This window comes from Canariomyces notabilis (assembly GCF_033297395.1).
Source record: "Canariomyces notabilis strain CBS 508.74 unplaced genomic scaffold N656scaffold_1, whole genome shotgun sequence".
In the NCBI taxonomy this organism is placed as follows: Eukaryota; Fungi; Ascomycota; class Sordariomycetes; order Sordariales; family Chaetomiaceae; genus Canariomyces; species Canariomyces notabilis.
The window spans coordinates 481,260-501,246 of NW_027041823.1; the positions used below are offsets into that span (position 1 = coordinate 481,260).

General features: G+C 53.9%; 8 protein-coding genes across 8 annotated transcripts; 4 read left to right on the plus strand and 4 right to left on the minus strand.

Moving 5' to 3' along the window:
• Positions 1 to 146: 146 nt before the first annotated feature.
• N656DRAFT_10734 (uncharacterized protein) lies at positions 147 to 3,555 on the minus strand. The gene is made up of 5 exons (XM_064808497.1): positions 3,518 to 3,555; positions 3,291 to 3,437; positions 2,894 to 3,205; positions 2,478 to 2,839; positions 147 to 2,418 (listed from the first exon to the last, which is right to left on the minus strand). The coding sequence occupies exons 2-5, from the start codon at positions 3,309 to 3,311 to the stop codon at positions 231 to 233; spliced, it is 2,883 nt and encodes a 960-aa protein (XP_064674662.1). The 5' UTR covers positions 3,312 to 3,437; positions 3,518 to 3,555; the 3' UTR covers positions 147 to 230.
• Positions 3,556 to 4,649: 1,094 nt separating this feature from the next.
• On the minus strand, positions 4,650 to 5,295 carry N656DRAFT_764387 (uncharacterized protein; the record flags this gene model as incomplete). The annotated part of the gene is made up of 3 exons (XM_064813326.1): positions 4,650 to 4,712; positions 4,894 to 4,965; positions 5,098 to 5,295. The coding sequence occupies 3 exons, from the start codon at positions 5,293 to 5,295 to the stop codon at positions 4,650 to 4,652; spliced, it is 333 nt and encodes a 110-aa protein (XP_064674663.1).
• A 764-nt stretch (positions 5,296 to 6,059) lies between these two features.
• On the plus strand, positions 6,060 to 7,232 carry N656DRAFT_764388 (uncharacterized protein; the record flags this gene model as incomplete). Its single annotated transcript, XM_064813327.1, has 1 exon — positions 6,060 to 7,232. The coding sequence occupies one exon, from the start codon at positions 6,060 to 6,062 to the stop codon at positions 7,230 to 7,232; it is 1,173 nt and encodes a 390-aa protein (XP_064674664.1).
• Positions 7,233 to 7,787: 555 nt separating this feature from the next.
• Positions 7,788 to 8,251, plus strand: N656DRAFT_793621 (uncharacterized protein; the record flags this gene model as incomplete). The annotated part of the gene is made up of 3 exons (XM_064817187.1): positions 7,788 to 7,873; positions 7,943 to 7,989; positions 8,169 to 8,251. 3 exons carry the CDS (start codon positions 7,788 to 7,790, stop codon positions 8,249 to 8,251), a joined length of 216 nt encoding a protein of 71 aa, XP_064674665.1.
• A 2,128-nt stretch (positions 8,252 to 10,379) lies between these two features.
• N656DRAFT_785939 (uncharacterized protein) lies at positions 10,380 to 11,364 on the plus strand (the record flags this gene model as incomplete). The annotated part of the gene is made up of 3 exons (XM_064816478.1): positions 10,380 to 10,483; positions 10,557 to 11,248; positions 11,303 to 11,364. The coding sequence occupies 3 exons, from the start codon at positions 10,380 to 10,382 to the stop codon at positions 11,362 to 11,364; spliced, it is 858 nt and encodes a 285-aa protein (XP_064674666.1).
• Positions 11,365 to 13,158: 1,794 nt separating this feature from the next.
• On the plus strand, positions 13,159 to 15,797 carry N656DRAFT_825313 (P-loop containing nucleoside triphosphate hydrolase protein). The gene is made up of 2 exons (XM_064818445.1): positions 13,159 to 13,895; positions 13,966 to 15,797. The coding sequence occupies exons 1-2, from the start codon at positions 13,264 to 13,266 to the stop codon at positions 15,509 to 15,511; spliced, it is 2,178 nt and encodes a 725-aa protein (XP_064674667.1). The 5' UTR covers positions 13,159 to 13,263; the 3' UTR covers positions 15,512 to 15,797.
• Positions 15,798 to 16,011: 214 nt separating this feature from the next.
• On the minus strand, positions 16,012 to 17,208 carry N656DRAFT_773113 (uncharacterized protein). The gene has a single exon (XM_064814002.1). The coding sequence runs from the start codon at positions 17,141 to 17,143 to the stop codon at positions 16,052 to 16,054; it is 1,092 nt and encodes a 363-aa protein (XP_064674668.1). The 5' UTR covers positions 17,144 to 17,208; the 3' UTR covers positions 16,012 to 16,051.
• Positions 17,209 to 17,997: 789 nt separating this feature from the next.
• N656DRAFT_840822 (uncharacterized protein) lies at positions 17,998 to 19,711 on the minus strand. Its single transcript, XM_064818963.1, has 2 exons — positions 18,699 to 19,711; positions 17,998 to 18,641 (listed from the first exon to the last, which is right to left on the minus strand). Exons 1-2 carry the CDS (start codon positions 19,523 to 19,525, stop codon positions 18,350 to 18,352), a joined length of 1,119 nt encoding a protein of 372 aa, XP_064674669.1. The 5' UTR covers positions 19,526 to 19,711; the 3' UTR covers positions 17,998 to 18,349.
• Positions 19,712 to 19,987: the final 276 nt, after the last annotated feature.

Below are 19,987 nucleotides of genomic sequence, written 5' to 3' on the forward strand. Positions count from 1 at the left end.
TGGATAAGTCGCTGCTCCAAGGGCAGACGCTCACGAGCCGCAAGTTGGGATTGGCGGGACATCTCCTGGAAAAGTTTGCAATCGCAAAAGCATTCTTGACTGCAGCGTCTCTGGCAACCATGACCGCAAGGCAGCGTGTTACGACATGGTTGGCTGCACGAAAGTTGCTCATGAGGTATTCTTCACCAAACGTTAGCAGATCTTCCGGCAAACTTGCCTGGTTTGTTTACTTACGGGTGACACTTGAGAGTGCATTGATGGCCACATGGACGGGATTCCTGGCACTGCAAATCGCAGCCGCCGGCATTATCACCCCAGTCATCAACTTCCTTGATCCAAATCTGTCGCCCGTGTGGTTGACAAACGACCGGAAGACCACCAGCCCGATACATTCGCTCCTGCTCAGCGAAGCCACTACATATTTTCGACCACAGATTGAATGAAGCGTCGTGCGCACGGAGCACGTTTTCAACATTGCCGAATACATAGAATCCCCGACGAGCACGGCTGATGGCGACGACTGCACGACGTTCATCTTCCAAAAAGCCAACTGCATACGACCTGTCGACTTGGGGGCTCCGAACAAGAGACAGGATGACAACATCGTTCTCCTCGCCCTGGTAGGAATCCACCGTGCAGACATTGAAAGTCGATTGGATGAGTGAAGGATGTCGCTTCAACTTTGTCAACAGGACCTTGCGCTGGCCCTTGTAAAACGTAAGGACAGTGATCTTCTCCGGCCGGGTACCGTTGCTGACGAGATAGGCAAAGAAATTCGTTATCATGTCGGCCTCTTGCTCGTTGAATTTGCTAAAATCCGAATTCGTATCCTCGGGCCAGGTATGGTCGAAGAGCCAACAGTTACGACCACCCATTCCAGGGACGTCAGGACGTTCGGCGAGCGATTCTACGCTAGCGTGGTCGACCAGGTCTGGGTAAAAGGGTTGAAGGATGAACCTGAGCTCTGGTTTCATCCTGCGCTGTTGATTGAGCATCACAAACGGCATGCCAAGGTTGACCATTCTCTGGAACATCGAAACGTTGAGATTGTAAGGGGCATCCCCCAGCCAGTGGATATCGCACTTGGGAGCCAGTTGCTTGTGGTCTCCCACCAAGATGAGCTGTTGGACGGACGGGTATAGCGCGGATGCTATGTTTGCTTCGCGAGTCTCGGCCGCCTCTTCGATTAGGAGAGACAGGGGTTTCATCGCCGCCAGGCATCCACGGTACTTTGTCAAGCCGGTAGTTGTGCAGCCCACGATGTCGATACGTTGAGTTTCCGCCAGCTCGGTATTCCCCAGAAACTTGAACGCCTTTCGCTGCTTGCATAGCTCGATGTTCTGGGCGAGCAAGGCGGCAAACCTCGGGGTCATTGCCTCCAAGAGCCTGGCTTGGAGGTGCTGGTACACCGCGCCGCGAAGTTCCGGGCCGACTTCATAAAGATCGTCTTTGGCAAGAGCACGCGCTACCGCACGATTCCATGATGACAGATTAGCTGGGACCTTACCGGACCAAACGTGTTTCAACTCGATGATTCGACCTCGGAATCGATTCTCATCTTCCTCCTCGTCCGCGATGTTCTCCACTTCTTCGCCGTCGTATTCGAACTCTTCGAGGTCCTTGCGGGCTTGTGCTTCACTTAGCTCACACTGGGATTGGTGCTGGTCTCGGAGGATCTTGGCAGGAATCAAACTGTCGCCTAGCCAGAGTGCAAATGGGCCGTTGCTCTCCAGAGTCTTCTGGGTCTCCATGGTTTCATCGCAGAGCGAGTTGAACTGGGCTTCGGAAATGATGCCAAATCTCAGAAGGGCCGCCGGATCAAGCAGCCTATCGCCAAAGAGGCTGTGGACGAGATCCCATATGTCATCTATGTTTTTGTGACGCTGTCGGTCCAGAGCGCTGCACTTCCGATCTGCAGGAATGCTACCGAATGCGAGTCGGAGGTGATACAAGGTTCGCTTCTGGATCACCTCATTTTGGGTTCTCCCTCCCATGCGAAGGACGTTTGCCCCAAAGTCAATGCAGTGCATAAGAAGCTGGTCCAGTGCGTGGTTTGTTTGGGCCGCTACGATGATAGGAGGACCCCGATGCCGGCGTCGATTCTCAACCATGACCTTAATCGCTTCTACCGATGTGAACGTCTTGCCAGTTCCGGGTGGGCCTTGCACTATAGCTAGCTCGTTCGACACGATTCGATGTACGGCGAGGAGTTGCGAGTCATCTAGGAGGGTGAGGCCACGAAGGTCTGGAACGCCCCCGTGGATAATATCATGCATCCTCAGTGAGTCTTTCGTCGGCGAGTCTTCTTTGGTGGCATTGTGGGCAAGCGCAGAGAAATTCATGCGCGGGTCCGTCTCAATGAATTCCGGCGCCTTGTCTCTTGTTTGAGCTCCGGTTAAGTACTTGTCGAGGGGGGAGCTACGCAGTTGGTATCAATCAGTTTGCGGTCACGGTTGCAAGGCGTACGTTTCACTTACTTGGTCCTAGCTGCGTGTTGCAACCCGACCAACGCATGCCGTGCCGCTTCATAATACCCGTGCCACGACTCTATCATGATCATTTCTAGATCAGGGTCGAGGACTGCATCTTCGGGATTCGCCCACAGCAGGTCGACGAGCGGGGGGTCTTGATCGAGGCCATTGCGGTAGGGACGTTGGGCAATCGACGCAATCTTGCAGATGCTTTGAAAGCCATCGTCCCTGGTAGAAAGAGCAACGATCTTGCCAGGTTGGAGTCGTTTTGATTGCTGCCACTGGATGTTGTATCTGGATCGCTCGGTGGAAAATGACACCCTCGCTATGGGTCCTATTGTAGAGAAAAGATATTGTCTTACTCGCACCTGTGACAAAGGCAAGAGTTAGAATGGAATGATTATCTTGTGCGCACTACTCACCTTGGTGTATACACAGGTGTGGTCGTCGTCCATCATTTCCTTCCGTTCGGCCCGAAGCTCGATGTAGGAGGACACGGAGAAGCGCAGGCCCTCAATCGCCTCTCGACGCAGAATCTCGTACTGGGTTGTCAGATACTCGCCCTTTGATGCCCATGGCTTGTCTACTGGGTTCTCTGGCAGATCGATTTTCCCTTCTGGATTCTGAGGCGCCAAAATCTCCTGGGCAGTAGGGAGCTCTGGCTTCGACTGCCAATCTTGGCCCTGACGAGGGCGGAAGAACACATGGTCTCTCACAATATCCCATGCGGACTGCTATCCATGGCCAGTTAGCGACTTTGTACGAAACGTGGCGAAATCAGGACACGTAGTCGAAGAGAAGGGGTTTCTCAGGTCTCACTTCGGTCGGTGAATTATCCATGTTGATCGCTTTCTGTTCGCCCGAGATTATATCGTTGCAGGGAATCCCAATATCGTAAGTCCACAGAGCATCAAAGATGCGTTAACAAGAGAGCTGTAGTCTCGAAGGAAGCGCTGCGTCAGTAACCTAAGGGCAGAAAGCCCATGTGAGATGTAGCGGCGGAAGGGAGAGGATAAGGAAGAAAAGTGAAAGCAAAGCGTGCGTACCTGACGCTAGGCGCATGTGTCGCTACGCCAACTCTGAATTGCTGAGCTGTCTGATGCGCAAACTAATGATTAAGTCTACAGTTCGGCAGCCTTAGTCTGAGGGTGCATGAGCACATTGTTGTCTTAACAAAATGGTTGCACAACTACGGCAGTTTGTTTGGGTGGCTTACGGAGCCAACTTAGGATGGGTTTTCAAAATTCTTTGCCCCAACTGTTTGATGGTCTAGCTTCGTTTGCTCCTTCCTGCCAATTAGTACCACACGGCACACGTTAAGCAATGGGTTCGGGAAGCAGGCACCCTGTTCCTGCCGCCTCCCGCATGCCTTCAACCGTCAGGGAAGTGACTCTCCATGCGGTTTCGCCAATACATGCAACCCCAATGGTGCAAGAAGAACACCGCAAAGTGTCAGGTAGCAAATCTCAAGGCTTGTATGGATGGCGAACTGGCCGTTCTTTGGGTACAGGTGAGATGGGAGTTAGGGGTAAAGTGTAAAATCGGTGGTCCCAAGACCCAATGTACATTTATTTGCCTAAGAAGAAATCTAACCGGGCAGCTGAGAGACGTGACTAAGTGGCTCTTCGGCCACCTCTCAACATAAATCAAACTCTTAAAGAGAGCTGCTGGTTTATCTAGGCCACGGAGTGTGGCAGCTGGTTTCACCCGTGCTACCGTAGGTTTGGATGCATATTTGAGATGGTCTTGGAATTTGGTGACTCTTCTGCTGTCTTGTCAACCTGTAACCAAAAGATTCGCCAGCAGTTAGTGCTCTCTGGTACGTATGTTAGCACGTTCGTCACTTGTCACCAGAAGCGCAAGCCGGCCTGGGTTCTCATCTGTTATGAGCTTAAGCATCTTCGTGTGAAGAGGGGGGGGAATCCTGATGGATGGAGGAGGTCTAGTAGAACACAACGACATGTGATGTCTTGACCAACAACTTAAACCGAGCCAGGCTCGTTGATGAGACCCTGATTTCCTTGCCACATTCGCGACCGTGCCGCGTTCTGCGATGTAGTCTAGGACTCGTCACTCTAGATAGAAATCCGTCCCGCATCAAGTTCCGGGGAACTGGTGGGAGGGAGATAATGCCAAAATGCGGACTGCCCACTGCCCAACGCCCTCCCTCAACTTCTTTCAAGTGCAGTAGCATTGTTCGTTGCCAGTATTGAAGTAGCAGTAATTGCCGCTCGCGGAGCACTGCAAGTCAAGCAAGTCAGCCACCTCACGGTCGTCAGTGCCTAATATCATATATGAAAGCAAGACAGATGATAGCGAAAAAGGGGGTGAAGTTGAAGGGCAGGGCGGCGGAGGAGGGCGAAAGAGGAGCCAGGCATGGGCCCGGGGCTACTAGTATGATTATTATGATAGTATCACATACCGCCGATGTCGGGAGACAGTAGCAAATGCCCGAGCAAATGAGACTGCCGTCCCGCCAGGACAACTGGCAAGTCTGTGACGCGGCATTGCAAAACTATTGACACTCAAAGCACCGTCGGGCGCGGGTCACGGGTGTTAGCCGGGGTCGCCGGGAAGCAACCCGAGGAACCTGACTCGGGGCGTGCTGGGATCAATCATCACGTACCCCGTTGTAGTTGCGCTTTTCGAGAATGCCCGTCTCGTTTGTCGCGGCGGTAACGTTGGTGGTCTTGAGCCCAGGTCTCTCACAGTCGACGTTGTTCTGACGCTCCAGCAGGCCCTCGGCGGGGACAGCCAGGGAGAAGACGCCCGGAATGGTAACCCAGAGTAGGCCCAAGACGGCTGCTGGGATGGTGGGCATCATGGTTGCACTGGCAGCGCGTCTGAGCTTGACTGCTAACTTGAAGACGAATAGTAGCTGGCAAGAAGAGAGAACTTTGGGCAGGAGCCTTGCCAGTCCAACCTCGAACAAAAGCTCGAGGAAGGCGAGTATTTATCTTCACGGCAAGCCAAGGTACATCTGGAAAGTGTCTTGCCTCCAAGACAGAACCAGATCAAGGCAGATGAACATCCAACATGGCTTTCATTGACATGAGGAGAGACTTTAGGGGTCACCTGCTTCCAGCTTCCTCTCGAGTCGGAACGTCTCGACTGCCCACATGTACCCTCACTAAGGCTGTAAGATCGTCCAGCATCGAGAGTTGAAGCTAGGGTGCCAGGCAACAGCGGTAATGCCCAATGGGAATACCAGGCGTGAGTTATCTCCGTCCGCCGTGAGGAGATCTGAAGACTGTACCACGAACATTCACCGACCGGCATGGCTCCCGGTTAACCACGTTCCTTGGTGACACGCCTCGCGGAAGCGGCGGGAACCCCGGATGGAACTTGAAGTTCTTGAACGCTCCCATGGATCCAACCCGACATGCGTCAAAGCAAGGCAGCAAGGACACCAACAGAACTTCGTTAATATAAAGCTGCATCCTCCGATTCCTCCCATCCTTTTCGACGTCGAAGGTTCCGGTTTGCTTTTCACCGTCTCATGCTCCTTCCCGACCGGCCATCCAACGTTACAATCGCTGTCAATCGCATCAACGTCAGACTCCGTCAGCGAGCATGGCCACGAGCAACATGACCACCAGCATCGCCAACCGCGTACGCATCTCGGCCATCGTACAGCAGGCCAACGCGGAATCGGCCCGGCAGGACGGCGACGGAAACATGCTGTGGCAGTCAACCTGGAGCATGGTAGCGTCCATCAACTCGCGCCTTGCCTCCACCTCGGCCCCGTCGGCCCCCGACCCAGCCCTGCTGGACCACGACATGCACGACCTGTGGCACACGTACTGGCACGGCGCTATTAACACGGCCCCCAACAGCTCCAAGCTGGATCGGCTCGCCCTCGGCATCGTTCAAGCGCGGGAGCAGGGCGTCTGCAACCTCAAGTTGGTGCATGCAACCGAGCCAGGCTCCGAGTCCTCCCTGGACGAGAGCCAACACGAACTAGTAACACTCCCGCGAGTCCCGGCTACGACATCAGACGGCGCCCGCATCTGGACTGACCTGCCCTTCCTGGCGCAGGACATGACGACCCACTGGACCAGCGACTGCGCGGCCATGAGTTCGGCCCAGCGGCTCAGCGGCGCCCAGTTCCTTGCCATGCTGGCCGCAGCTGGCGCCGCACCCGACGACGCCCTGTGCGGCATCGCCCTCGTCGTCCTCCGCGAGGCCTTGGAGACGCCCCGTCCGCTGGCTGCCGTGGCGGACCAGCCGGATCCGGGGCGGCAGATGCGGGATCTCGGCGTCGCCGACCTCCTGCCTGCTGCCAACGCGTGGCTGTTCACAGCGGGGAGGAAGCTGGTGCAGCTTTCGGATGCCGAGCGGGGGGACCAGTTTCCTGACGAGGTGGGGAGGCTGGGGGAGCTGATCGTTGCCGTAGATGCTGCTTCTTCAGGAGGAGGAGGAGGAGGACGAGGACTGATTGGAGCTGGAGAGGTTCCTCCGCGGCATGGAGGATTCAGCCTTCAACGGTGGATGTGGTGGCTGCGCCGCCTCGAGCAGATCGTCTCCGTCGCAACGGGGGATGACGGCATCAGCCAAGGGGAGGAGAGTGGACTGAGTTTCGAGTCGTTGGTGCAGGGCATGATGGACAACATGCTCCTCATCGCCAAACAGACGAGCGGATCGATTGCGGAGGCGCTGCGACGGTCAGCCGGACGTATCAGCCATCAGCCTGTCATGCAGCTTCTTGGGCCTGACCGAGCTGGCGTCCCCGGAACCGTCGGAATGGGTAGCTGGTCGTGATCCTTCAGTTGGTGAGGAGAAGCCTCGAATCGAGGAGGCTGCAAGTGTCTGACGGGTGCAAGTGTCTAGTTAACTGGAACCAACCGGCATAAGATTCGTAACCTGAATGATGAATACCGCCGATCCCACAGCCCCTGAGCCGATCCCAGGTATGAAGGATTAGCCCGCGCCATCCCATGACGCGTGTGCAGTCAGGACGTGCATCTCTATTACAGCTTCTTGTTGGCCAGACGGTCGGGTTTCGGTGCAACATGTTTGGGACCTAAGTAGGCAGGTAGTATTCCTCCTATTCCAGACACCCACCGGTCCTAGCAACACGGGCTCTGCTGTCGTTCTTATCCCGCTCTGGAGTTAGCTGACAGTGGCCCTTCAAAGTTAAAAGGGCACTCACCTGGGATCGTCTAGCATCAAGACATTTCAACTCGGTCCTATCCCCATTCACCCACTCGCTGCAGCCTTCACGCGCTGTTCCCCTGCCTCCATTCCAACCCCCCTGAGGCTCACCCTCCAGTCAAAGAACATAACAACAAACCCGACCGACGCCTGAACTTCGCAATGTTGCCCAAGCTCCTCCTCGTCACGGTCACCCTCTTCGCCACTATGATGGGCCTCAGCACCGCACAGGGTCGGTGCGAGAATGAGTAAGCTTGTCCCTTCCGCGATTCTACGCCGGATCAGCGTGCTGACTCGAGGGCTTTTGCCCCAAACAGGGCCGATCCACAAGAGGGCATCGGCAACTTCTGCTATTGCGAAGACGGTGAGCAAAGTTCCAACTGCACCTCCCCAATGCGCCTTATTACCTTACCTACCTACCTTACCATATTGGACCGGGTCGCCTCTCCAAATCCATGCTTTGCTCGACTTGAGATTGTGTACCATTGTTTTCGTGTGCACAGGGCTGGGTGCTGTCTTTCCTTACCGCTCACCGACATACAGGCACCTGCCATGCCCACAGCCGAGACCCCAAGACCGCATACGAAACGTGCAACCCCCCCGGCGTCGAGATTCCGTGTCCCTAAGGTACTGACCGTGGGGAGAGAGCGGGCGAGGCATGGATGTACTCCATCTGGTCCGGCTACGGATCCCAGGTCGGCGAGCCTTGTGGCGGATAGCATGGCGATCCGTATTAGATGTCTGGTGGTCGCGTTCAAGCTGCTTGTGCCCTGCTGGGAGATCGGGTACTTGTAACGATAGGTACCCGGTAGTAGCCATATTTATACATAGGTTTATCGCCTCGGCAACCTCATGCTTTGCAGCCTTGCGAGGCCCTCGTCCTTTTTGCTGCCTCGGCGCGAGTCGGCGGCGAGGAGGATGGGCCATCTTGGAAACCCCACGACTCGGAGTGATTGATGACGGCGAAGCAAGTGATGAGTAAGAGCCGTGTCGTCTGAGGCGCTTTTGCTGCCAAGCCTGCATGTCTCGGATCGTCTCTTGGGTGCGCAGCTCATGCTCAACAGGCTCAGGGTTAGTGAGTGTTATCATCATAATATCTTACACGAGGTCCTTGGCCATCTAAACCGTGTACTAGATGTCTTGTCGCGTTTGGACCTAGGTAGCTTGCCAACAGGCCAGCGATCAATTAAAGCCGCTCGGGGAGGTAGTTGGGAAGCGTCTCTTCCTCAATCTTGGGCTGTCCAGGAGCAATTGATACCTAGAAACCTTCTCGCCGATGACGAGTGACACTTAAGTCACTGTTTTCTCTTGTTCACGGACGCGAGAGAGACTCTTTCCTGAACTCTGTGGTGCCCGCCTGCGGCTGGTGGGGCACCTGCATGGCGCAGCCGCGCCACGCTAGTCTGTGCTCATGTACTTGTAGGTTCCCACAGACTGCGTTGAGTGTGTTTGGAAAGACCGCTTGTTTTCTGCCGGTTCTGATTGGTTGGGATGGCGTGTGGGGTGGTGTTGGGCCCACAGATACATTCAACGCCAAACGCTGTGGCTGAGAACCTGAGATATCACTGTGGACTAAGGTTCTGTAATTTCAAACTTGGCTTCGAATTTCGAAACCTGAAATCTGACTGGTGAATTTCGAAATTTCTACTATTTCTGCTAATCGCTTTTAGCAGGCGGTAAGTATATAGAGTTAGGGTTATACTTGCCCAACCATCCTTAGGCCCGTGCTCGCACTATATATATAAGTGCTAGGGGTTAGTTTTATAGTCTAATCTTTATACAGCATTTTTGTATATAACAATATTCGGGCTTTAACGGTTAGAAGCTTGTACCTATCGTTATATATATAGGGAACTATAAAAACCTAACTTCTAAGATCAATATTAGCAATTCTACTTAGTAATCTATATAAATTGTTATAGTCACGTTAGTTTTTAGGGTCTAATTTCCCAAAAAAGTTAGTTAAGTATCAGTATATCTATATTTCTAGTAGTTAGATTATTAGTCTACAAGGCAGATGCCCTATAATTTGCTATTTTAGGTATAAAGTAGAGCATTCTATATAGCGATATTCGGGGATTAACGATTAAAATCCTGTTCCCGAGTCAATTGTTATATGAAGGTTAGACTGTAGATGGCGACGAGGGCTTGGGTTATATAGTTGACCAATTTTCAATGAGGTTCTTCAAGAACGTTGGTGATTTGCTAGGAAAATAGGACTCCTAGTTACCTAGCCGGCCCTTCAGTCCCTGATATATGGGAGGAAAGTCCCTTGGCATGAAAATCTTGAAATTCACGGTGCCTGTGAAATGAAAAATTTCAAAGATCGGTTGAAATTTCATTTCAGAACCCTACTGTGGACCCAATCAGGCATGATCAGAGCTCTCTGCATGGTGAGTTGGTGACGGGCAAATTATCACATGATTTCGCGGAACCTCCGTGCTTGCGGGGCTGCGGGGCCTGTTCCGACTTTCGCGAAATCGCCACCAGACCGCCGTGCCTAGTGAGGTCACCCGCCTTACCTGAAAGCCTCCCATCGTTCATAATATTGGAATTTAGATTCTCAATCCAGCTTCTGGTAGTTCCTTTCCCCGATTTCCCAAACAGACGTTCTTTCAACCACCAGGGCAAGCATTACGATGGGCGCTCAACCTGAGCACCGTTACGTGGAGGCATCGACTGCCGCAACACCGGCAGTTATTAGCAAGAACCTGAAGCGCAAGCGGTGCCTGCATTCCATATCGAACCTTGCCGATGCCGCTGCCGACGACACATCCAGCGCCCTCCCTCAAATCACACCCCTCAAAAAGGCCCGACCGCCAAAAGAAGAGAACGATGAAAAGCGACTCCGACGGTCCGTAAAAGCCATGCCATTCCGTACTCCCTCCGCTGCCGCTCTTTGCTGACCCTTCCATTTCCGTCTCCCACCAGCTTCCGCCCTAAACCCCCTCAATCCTTTCACGAAATCTACCAGCGCGCCTCCACCCAGCGCTTCTACGTGTTATCACGCACTCGACACGACAACTGCGACGATGATGCCGGTTTCCCGGGGGAGAAGATCGAACTGACGGGCTCGACGGGCAACATCTACACCGTGATTATCACGCGGAAGCCGCGGTGCGACTGCCCGCACGCGCGCTCCGGCAAGCAGTGCAAGCACGTGGTGTACGTGCTCGCGCGCGTGCTGCGCGCCCGCTACGAACTCGTCTACCAGCTCGCGCTGCTCGGCAGCGAGCTGAGGGAGATCTTTGCCAATGCCCCGTTGTCGTCATCCCTAGCGGGGGATGACTGCGATGGAGGTGGAGGTGGAAGTGGTGGGGGAAACCGGAAGCCGGTCGAGGGCGACTGCCCCATCTGCTTCTGCGAGATGGAGGTTGCCGGCTCCGGCGCAGAGGCGATTGTGTGGTGTCGCGCGGCGTGTGGGCAGAATGTCCACAAGGGGTGTTTCGAGACGTGGGCGGCCACGAAGAGGCGGCAAGGAGAAGGGGAGGTGACGTGTCCTTATTGTAGGAGCGTCTGGCAGGGGGATGAGGACATGGTGAAGAAGATTGAGAAGACAGGGAAGCTGAATGAGGAAGGGTACGTCAATGTGGCGGACCAGCTGGGTATCAGCACGCAAAGAGGTAAGTAATGACTCTGCGGTGGAAAGATGTAGCGCTTTGTTAACACCAGCCTAGATTACAGCTCATACTCGAGATGGTGGTCCGGCCACCCGTCTAGCTATCGCACGGATTACTGATGGGTGTATGGATGTAGGGGCCACTGACAACAGTTGGCAGGGATTTCGGCAGGGACTTCATCAGGACGACTGTGTCATGACGTTTTGGCGCCGGGACATTCGATGACTTGCAGGTTCCTCTTGAACCGTTCTTCAGAAACTGATACTCCCAATTTCCCCATTTCAGGGCCGCCTTGTTGCCCATCCGATTCATAATGTCCGCCCACGCTCTTTGAGACAGCTGGATAGCCGGTCTCTATTTGATGAGGCTCAAACCTCTGTGGTCCTAGCCCAAATCGTGTGGTAATGGCTTATCCCTCGCTCCTACATGTATGTTGATCTCGTCTTGGCGTTGAGGGAGGACGCTCAACGCTTAAGCCAGGGTCGACGACAGAACCATTCGACGCCGTGTGACATGTGTGCTGGTAAAGGCTTGGCGGCGTTATGGGCGCCGGGCTCCTGCGTGAACACGGAAATGCGACCCAACGGTCAAATGTCACACCAAGCAGAGCGTTGCCCAAAGTATGCAAGCTGAGCGAAGCTCGTTTGAGAAACGCTGGTTGTCGTGTGAGGAATAAACATTGCTGCTGTCAAACCAGCTTGAGCAAACGAATCCAAAGGTAGGCCGTTACGGAGGAAACCACTCAGGATGCTTGAGACTGTGGAGCCCAGATCGGCAGCTGAAATCATAGGTACAATACATATGCGAGATACGAAGTCTGTATGTATGTACTGTACAGTACATAGACACGCCCCCCGTCTGAGGTCCTCAATCGGTGATTGACAGTTGTCTCCGACGCGGTGTGCTGCCGCTGTGCTTGCAGATTGGTTGCCTCATTTTTGGCATGCAGGACGGAAGACTGTCAGGGGTAACTACCTTATGTATTGCCTTTGGCACTCTGCCGTCCACGGGTGTTGTAATATAGAATACCTAACTTGCCATACTGTATTTCGATACATCCATCGCATGATACGTAGGTATCATATGTGCATACATACAGTACACACGCTGACTGCGCCTGATACTAGTGTAGACCTACAGAGATTGTTGCGGCGCTGCTGCCTGGCCTCTTGTACTGTACTGTACTGTACATGCACATACAAGTATTTGGCCTGTATTGTACTCGTACGATGCATCAACTTACCAACGAAGTACCCCCTCGAGAATTTCGTTATTTCAATTGAAAGATCCATATTCTTACACTACTACGGATATGCGTTAGGTATTCTTCCTACATACACAGTAGTCTGGAGGCAGCGATAAGCCACATTGCGGGATCTGAAGACCATGGATTCGTCCTCAGGCCTGCAGGAGCCTTCGACCCACCCTAACCCGGGAGTTGCGCTACGGTACCCTGCTCTGGCGTTAATTAGCTGCTGGACGACTCAGCTCACAGGCCCCGCAAACGCCAGGCCAAAGGGGCGATTCCCCGCCGCTGAGAACACCTTTGACTCTTGAGGACACCGCCCAGGTTCTTCGCATTGCAGTTGCAACAGAGGACGCCCTTGAGGACAACTCGATTTTGAGTAATACTGAGGAGTTTAGTAGCGTGAGGCAGATGCTGCAGGAAGATCCATGTATTATAGGCCAGAATTGATTTTTTACACGTGGAGAAACACGACCAGTAGGGCTTGTGACTCACTATTTGTGTACGGAAGCTACCGGTAACAAGCTAGTTACGTTTCTTTCAGCAGCTTGGGCGCCGACACAGTCAGCTTCGGCAGCTTCCCTGCCAGCTCCAGGCTCCAGCCCGGGATTTCTGGGACCAACGCATCACACATAAAAAGGCTGCTTTCCAATCACCTCAGGCCCGGCTTGACAATCACCCTCAACACGGCACAACCTCCTCACTTCCCTCTCTTTACACTTATTTCACTCAAAAGTCACTTCCAGCACGGCCGTTCACCTTTGCGTGCACAATGCCCCGGTGCTGGCCCACCTTCCGCTTCCGCTCCGGGAACGGAGCGGTGAGCCCCACAAAGCCGGAAGAACTACCGGATAACCGGTCCACACACTCCGGCTCCGACTCCAGCTCCGGCTCCGGCTCCACCACGGAAGCCGAAGCCGAAGCCGAACATCAGCCGGTGGCCGAAGGACAGGATAAAAAGAAAAAGAAGATGAAGAAAGACAAGAAGATGAGGAAGAAAATCCATAAGGACGAGGAAGACACCAAGACTGAGTCCAAGGCGAGCGAAGACAAGGATGATGACAAGAAAGACAAGAAGCAAAAGGTGCCTGTGGGATCCGTGAGCGAGGCCAAGCACATCTACAAGGGCGCGTCCGACGACGACGGCAATTGGACTTGGGTGGACAAATATCCCGACGATGTCGAGGAGGCGGCCGAGAACGAGGAGACAGCGACATACGCAGTCGTGGTGCGCAACCAAAAGAGCAACGACAGCCGCAAGAAGCTCGAAGCACACAGCATCATCGTGCAAAGCCCGCAACTTAGGGCCGCGCTTTCTGAAATCCTCGCTAACTATCCTGGTGTTGCCTGTGAGCTCACGCGGCTCGAGTTTGAGGCGCCCTTCAAGCCGTTCGTGCATCGATGGTAAGTTTCCTCGAGCACTCGTATCATCTTATGCAGGTCGACCGTCGGAGATGCTAACGGGCGAGAAAAGGACCGAGTTTACAAAGTACCTCGAGAAGCCAGATCTCGACGACAAGACCAAGGAGCATATGAAGCTGCTCTCGGACATCTTGAACTACGAGATTGGCGACAAGGTCAAGGCATCCCAGGACTACGTGCGGAACGGCGTCGTGTCATTCGAGGACTTGTGGATGATCTTCCAGCCCGGCACCGTTGTGTTGTCCGAGTACAATGGGCCCCTCAGCGCCTTTGAGATGGTCGAGACTGAGTACATGCAGAACAATCTGACCGGCAAATTCCTCCAGGTGCGCTGCGACTGCGTCGACTATGGCGGCAAAGAGTTTGGCCGCTTCCAAGAGGAAATCAACATTCGGAAGTACATCGGCACCAAGAAGATCACGGGGCTGAAGGTGTACCCCCTGCAGTTCCACCCGGATAAGGAGACGATCTCGGTCAACTTGACCAAACGGGGTGAAATCTTTGAGCAGCTGGCTGGCCACCATTACAAGCAGTACGAGGGCAAGGCAATTAACTGGGACCGCGACGGCAACGAGATTGAGTGCCAGGTCACGGGACGCATTGTTGTCGACATTGACAGCTTCAACCGCTTCAGCCCCTGGCGCGTGCGCTATCTTAACGAGTGGCACGCCGACGACCTCGAGCGGTTCAGCAAACACAAGGAAAAGATGGGCCTCCCGGATGACAAATTCATCCTGCCCCCTTACTACCAAATGCTCTGCCGTTCTCGCACACGAGGCTATTCGCTCCGCTTCAAAAAGTGGCTGGATTTCTTCATCGACCAGATCTCCGAGGTGACGTGGAACAGCAACGCCTTCGACAGGCTGGTACTGCCGCCTGACCAAAAGGAGCTGATCTTATCCTTCTCCGAGTCGCAGCTCGCGGGGAGCAGCTTTGACGACGTGATTTCCGGCAAAGGAAAGGGCATCATCTGCCTGCTGTCGGGCCCGCCAGGCGTGGGGAAGACGCTCACGGCGGAGGCGGTGGCCGAGAACCTCAAGGTACCGCTTCACGTGCTGAGCTCGGGCGATCTGGGCTCGGACCCGTGGGAGGTGGAGCGTGAGCTGCAGTCGATCCTGGAGTTGGTGGCGCGGTGGAAGGCGATCCTGCTGCTCGACGAGTGCGACGTGTTCCTCGAGGCGCGCAGCACGCACGAGCTCGAGCGCAACAAGGTCGTGTCCATCTTTCTGCGCACCCTCGAGTACTATGAGGGTATCATGTTCATGACGACCAACCGCGTGGAGGACATTGATGCTGCCTTTCAGTCACGCATCCACGTCAGCATCGAGTACCCGGATCTAACGGCGGCCTCGCGCCGCGCCATCTGGAAGAATTTCCTCGCCGGGTCGTCCCTCAAGAGCTCGCTCAACGATAAAGATGTGGCTGAGCTCGCCGAGCTCAAGCTCAACGGCAGGCAGATCAAGAATGTTCTGAAGGCGGCGCAGCTGCTGGCGGCCAGGAAGAAGAGTGAGACGCTTGACAGGAAGTACATTGAGACGGTGCTCGTCATTGAGAAGAAGCGACCGGGGGCGCCGCAGCAGATGATGCATTATCTGTGATTGGCCAAGCTGGTGAAGGGTGCGCGGCGTTGGGCGAATCGGGGGGGTGGGACGGTAGGCACGGCCACGGATATGGCCGCCTAGATGGTGAGATACCCATCTTGCATGACTGTGCGTGTACAGAACAGTACGTACCGGGATAGGGGCGTTGGTTACTCAGGTCAGTGATTCTGTGTACTTGTGTTAGGTTACTTGGGTTTCTACGTTCTGGGAACTTCAAGCTGTTAGTTATTTACCTGTTAGGGATACACAAGAACAGATATATACTATACTTACTAAGGTCGACCGAAGCTTCACAGGACAGGGACTACAGACACACAGATCTATTGGGATAAGTAATAGTATTTCCTACCTAAGGTAGGTCCTCTCAGCTACGAGCACCACATTGGGTATAGCTCAGGACTCGGGTTCAGTCACATCCATCCGTCCATCGTTATTCAGCAAAGGGCCGGTGGCTCCTGCTGTATTCTCCCCTTCCTCAGTGCCGGGTCACCGTATCAGTGGTGAGCCCGGGCTTGCCGTAGGATCCAAGACTGGGTCTCAAGGCACCGGCATTCTTTTCTGCTCAGCCAAAGCCGCAGAAACAGCCGCCTTGATGTCGGGAAAACTGGCATCCGGGGAATATTCCCGGTCCCCTTCTATGCCGTTCTCGAGCGAACCACCGACGAGGAAGGTCCTCCATCTGGGGCCACCCCGTGTCCGATGCAGATGCCGCTCAACATTCTTTGCATCCTGCAGGAGGTTGCTAGTGATAAAATAGACAGTCTGGACCATATCAGAGACCCTGCCGTTCTCCATCAGGTTCAGCTGCTCGAGGCGCGCCTCAAGCTCCCCACAGATGGATGCCCCGTAGTTATCGACAGGGATCACCTGGGGCCGGTTCGCCCAGCGCCATCGACGCGGGGCGGTATCCGAGTCGTCCACAGCGACATTGGCGTTGTCAAGCATATGGGTTACAACATGGCTGCTGATACTGCGGTATGCGCCTCCTCCCGTGGCTCGGACAAAGTCGTCGCAGCAGACGAGCAGATAGGCGTTTGGGTTGGATCGGAAGGCCGAATCCATGGCATCGAGTGCCTCGTCCCAGTCTGGGTAGTCAGACCAAACCATGACGGCCTTGAGGGGGACATCCTCTGTTCGGTTCAGGTAGTCCTGGGGCGTCCAAACCTTGGACGGCTTGAACCCGCACTTCTCTGCCAGGCTACGCATCTCGTCCTCGGGCTGGCCTGAGAAGACCAGGACGTGCTCGTCGTCAAACCCGAGCCCGTCCACCAGAAACGCGAAGGGCTTTCCCCGAACGACAACCCGGCGCGCAGTAATCGGTATCGAAGCCTCCTCAAACTTCCGGATCAAGGTATCCTTCTGGAGGTGATCGGTAAAACCGTCCAGGTTGGTGACAAAGGCAAAGGAGATGGGTTTCTTTTGCTCGAGCAGCCACTTGATGGCTTCAGCCGCTCCCGGAAGCAGTGAGCCGTCGGCCATCACAACGTTCTCGATGGCAAAGACAAGACCAAAGTTGGACTTGTCGGCCCAGGGGGTCGACGTTCTGACCTTGAGGCAGAAGTCTACCCATTGCGTGATGCGGTCCATGTCTTGCGCTTTTGGGAGCGCTCGGTCGGTCATGTTGGCCATAATTCAGGCCCCGTGTTGATGAACAATAGTAGTAGTGATGGTGGTGGTCGTGGGGGTGCAGGTGGTGTTGCTCAAGAGTATAGAGACTTAAGCAAGAAATAATGGTGAGAAATTCTACCAGGTAGCCAAGTACTCCAGGGTTCTTTTATATTCTTATGGAACAGATACAGCCTCAGCGTGGTTGCTATTCTCGTCAAGTGCTTACTAGTAATGACAAGACAGATGTTCAGTGATGCGATGAGTCGCTATGTCTAGCAGACACAGCCAGTTCAAGTTGCAGTCAGGTTGTGAACAAAAGGGCTATACAGGACTCTCACGATCCAGAAACCTGTCTTGTAGAACCATATTTCATGAGCCATGAGCAAGATATCTGTGAAACTAACCTGGAAGGTATTCTATTGTCCTAGTAGTACTCCTCCTGGTACATGTGACTTGCTTGGATTCATTATCTAGTAGGCCACCCAACCGACTTGCAGCCAGGAAGACTGGCCATGTGATAACCTAAACGCGAGTAGGTCAGATCCCGTCCTTGACCCAGTCGAGTACAGTACTATGCTAGCACAACGGAACAGAAAAGCTGGCAGATGAGAATCTACGAATATATGGCTGATCTTGGGCAGCCGCCAGAAGACTACTAGACAGATTTTTGACTCGGAGTCCCCCACAGTTGTTCAAACCGCTCTAGTTCAGACAGGGAACTTTTGAATCTGTACCTGGTTAGTTGGATGGTATATAGTACTGATTGTTTGAGTACTAGTACTACTAGTACAGTTGATGTTTAAAGTGCCGAATCGTCAGGCATAGCAGGGTGTGTAGAGATTGCGGATGACTTTTAAGAGAAGTGGCGAACGCTAAATTGTAACATCCCAACCCACCAAGAGTCTGCCAGTGATCTCGTCGGCTAGCATTGAGATCTCCTGTGCGACCGTTGCTCTAGAGCAGCCTGAGATATAGCATGCCTGATGACAGCCTACCTCGGAGCATGAGTTACTAGTAGTATTTCATTGCCAGTCAGTTCCATTATTCTTTGAACGTTTTTGCGGTTCTTTAAGAACCTAAACAGACAGGACGCCAACCAGTACGCCGTGAAAGCCAGAAGCCTGTCACATCTGCCCAGAATCCGCGGCCGGTAGCAAACCGTCGGAGATCCTGGATCTCCAGATCTTTTAAGACTTTTGCATTCATTTCCCTTGCAGACAATGTATCTCAGAACGTCGTCTGCAACCTCGGATAGTTCCCAGCGTCCACCTGCAGATCGGCAAAGATGCGGCTTGAATCGTCATTGCTCAGACCCTTCATCCTCTCCGTGTCTTCAGTTTCCAGCTTTTCCATCTCCTCTACCGGCTCTGCCTTGCCGTCCTCTTGGTCCTCCTTTTGTGGCTCTAGCGCTTTCTCGATCCCGGAAGACTCACCGACAAGCAGGAACTGCGTGTTGGCAAAGTCAAGGTGCTTTGGCTGGGTCGGCACCCAGCGAAGTGACCGGAATTCTTTAAGTAACCTGTGGCCGGATTGTTAGATGCTTCAACTTATTTTAATGTCAGCTATCGGGACTCACTCCTCTGGATAATCCGGAGACTTTGGCAGCCTCGCGTTCGCCGGGCCCGGGTACTGCGGATTCTTGGTGCTGATAATGAAGCTACCCTTCTCCTTGAGTCCCACTTCCCGCTGCACCTCGCCCAGTTTCTCGGGCAGGGTCAGGATGTACGCCAGATGGCTCTCTCTCCCCGTGCTGGTAATGGCGTAGACGCCTTCGGCCACGGGGGTTGCCGCGGGCGTGTGCCGTGTGCCGGCTGTCTTGGTTTCATAGTCGGACGAGGCCAAAAATTCCTCCTTGAGCTTCTGAAAGGATGCGCCAGACTTCTCGACGAACGAGATCCACCGGTCTCGGCCACTCTGAGGCAGCACTTTCTTTGGAATCATGCAGAGGCGGCTGTTGCCGGCATCCCCAATCGGCCCGCTCCCGAGCTTGGCGTCCTTCTCTACGGGACGCAGAATAATGTAGGTTCTGGCTATTTGGTCGACATTCGAGGGCCGGTTGACGTTTACCCGGCCGCGGAAGAAGAAGTAGATGATGCCCTTCTCGAGGATGCTGGATGGGACTGACTCGGCTTCTTCACGGCCATGCGGTTCCACTGCAGAAGAAGCATGATCCCCTTTTCCTTCGGTGCCTGCAGTGGTCTTCTCTTTGTGGGTTCCATTCTGGCCCTTAATTGTCTCAGGGATGCTCTTCTGCTGTTTTCCCTCCTTCTTGCTTCGCTTGGGTTTGGGAGACCCTGCGCCTTCTCCAGTTTTGTGTTTCGACCCGGTGTGAGCCTCTGAGGCTGGAGGCGCACCGTCTGATTTGCCCTCTTTCTTGGCCGCAGATCTTGTTGTGGCAGTCATATTGGCCCACGGGGATGGAAACTACTGGAAGAAAGGTAGACTAGGATCCGGATGGAATAATCAAGGTACTAAGCTCCTGAGGTGGCTTTACGATTGTCGAAGGTCAGCGAGACGGTCCCACTTGCATTGATTGTTGCGGTAGGGGCAAATTGAGATGAAGGTGAGTTGAAAGTTATTCTTTGCGTGGAACAACAAAGCATGCTTTCGGGAATTCTGCATGGGTGATGCCCTGATGTCATCGATCCCTGAGCAACACGCACTTGCATCTGCCGCCGCGGAACGTGACCCCTTAATTACCGGTATCCCTTGCTATGTATTTTACGGCACTTCAGCAAGTTTGCTTGGTCAAACAAGACTTTCAATTTAGATGCTGGGAACGACAGCCTTTGCTTAGAGCTTGAAATTTTGAGTTCCGTTAAAACACCTTGCTAAGGGGTAGTTGAAGTATGCATGTACCTTGGC

Bases quoted from the DNA above. Each gene is read 5' to 3' on its own strand.
- N656DRAFT_10734 (XM_064808497.1), bottom strand. From the start codon at position 3,311: ATGGATAATTCACCGACCGAA. The intron at 3,206-3,290 runs GTGAGACCTGAG...GGCCATGGATAG, and splicing joins TGGATAATTCACCGACCGAA to CAGTCCGCATGGGATATTGT. The intron at 2,419-2,477 runs GTAAGTGAAACG...CCAACTGCGTAG, and splicing joins CAACACGCAGCTAGGACCAA to CTCCCCCCTCGACAAGTACT.
- N656DRAFT_825313 (XM_064818445.1), top strand. From the start codon at position 13,264: ATGCCCCGGTGCTGGCCCACCTTCCGCTTCCGCTCCGGGAACGGAGCG. The intron at 13,896-13,965 runs GTAAGTTTCCTC...GGGCGAGAAAAG, and splicing joins AAGCCGTTCGTGCATCGATG to GACCGAGTTTACAAAGTACC.
- N656DRAFT_773113 (XM_064814002.1), bottom strand. From the start codon at position 17,143: ATGGCCAACATGACCGACCGAGCGCTCCCAAAAGCGCAAGACATGGAC.
- N656DRAFT_840822 (XM_064818963.1), bottom strand. From the start codon at position 19,525: ATGACTGCCACAACAAGATCTGCGGCCAAGAAAGAGGGCAAATCAGAC. The intron at 18,642-18,698 runs GTGAGTCCCGAT...ATCCGGCCACAG, and splicing joins TCTCCGGATTATCCAGAGGA to GTTACTTAAAGAATTCCGGT.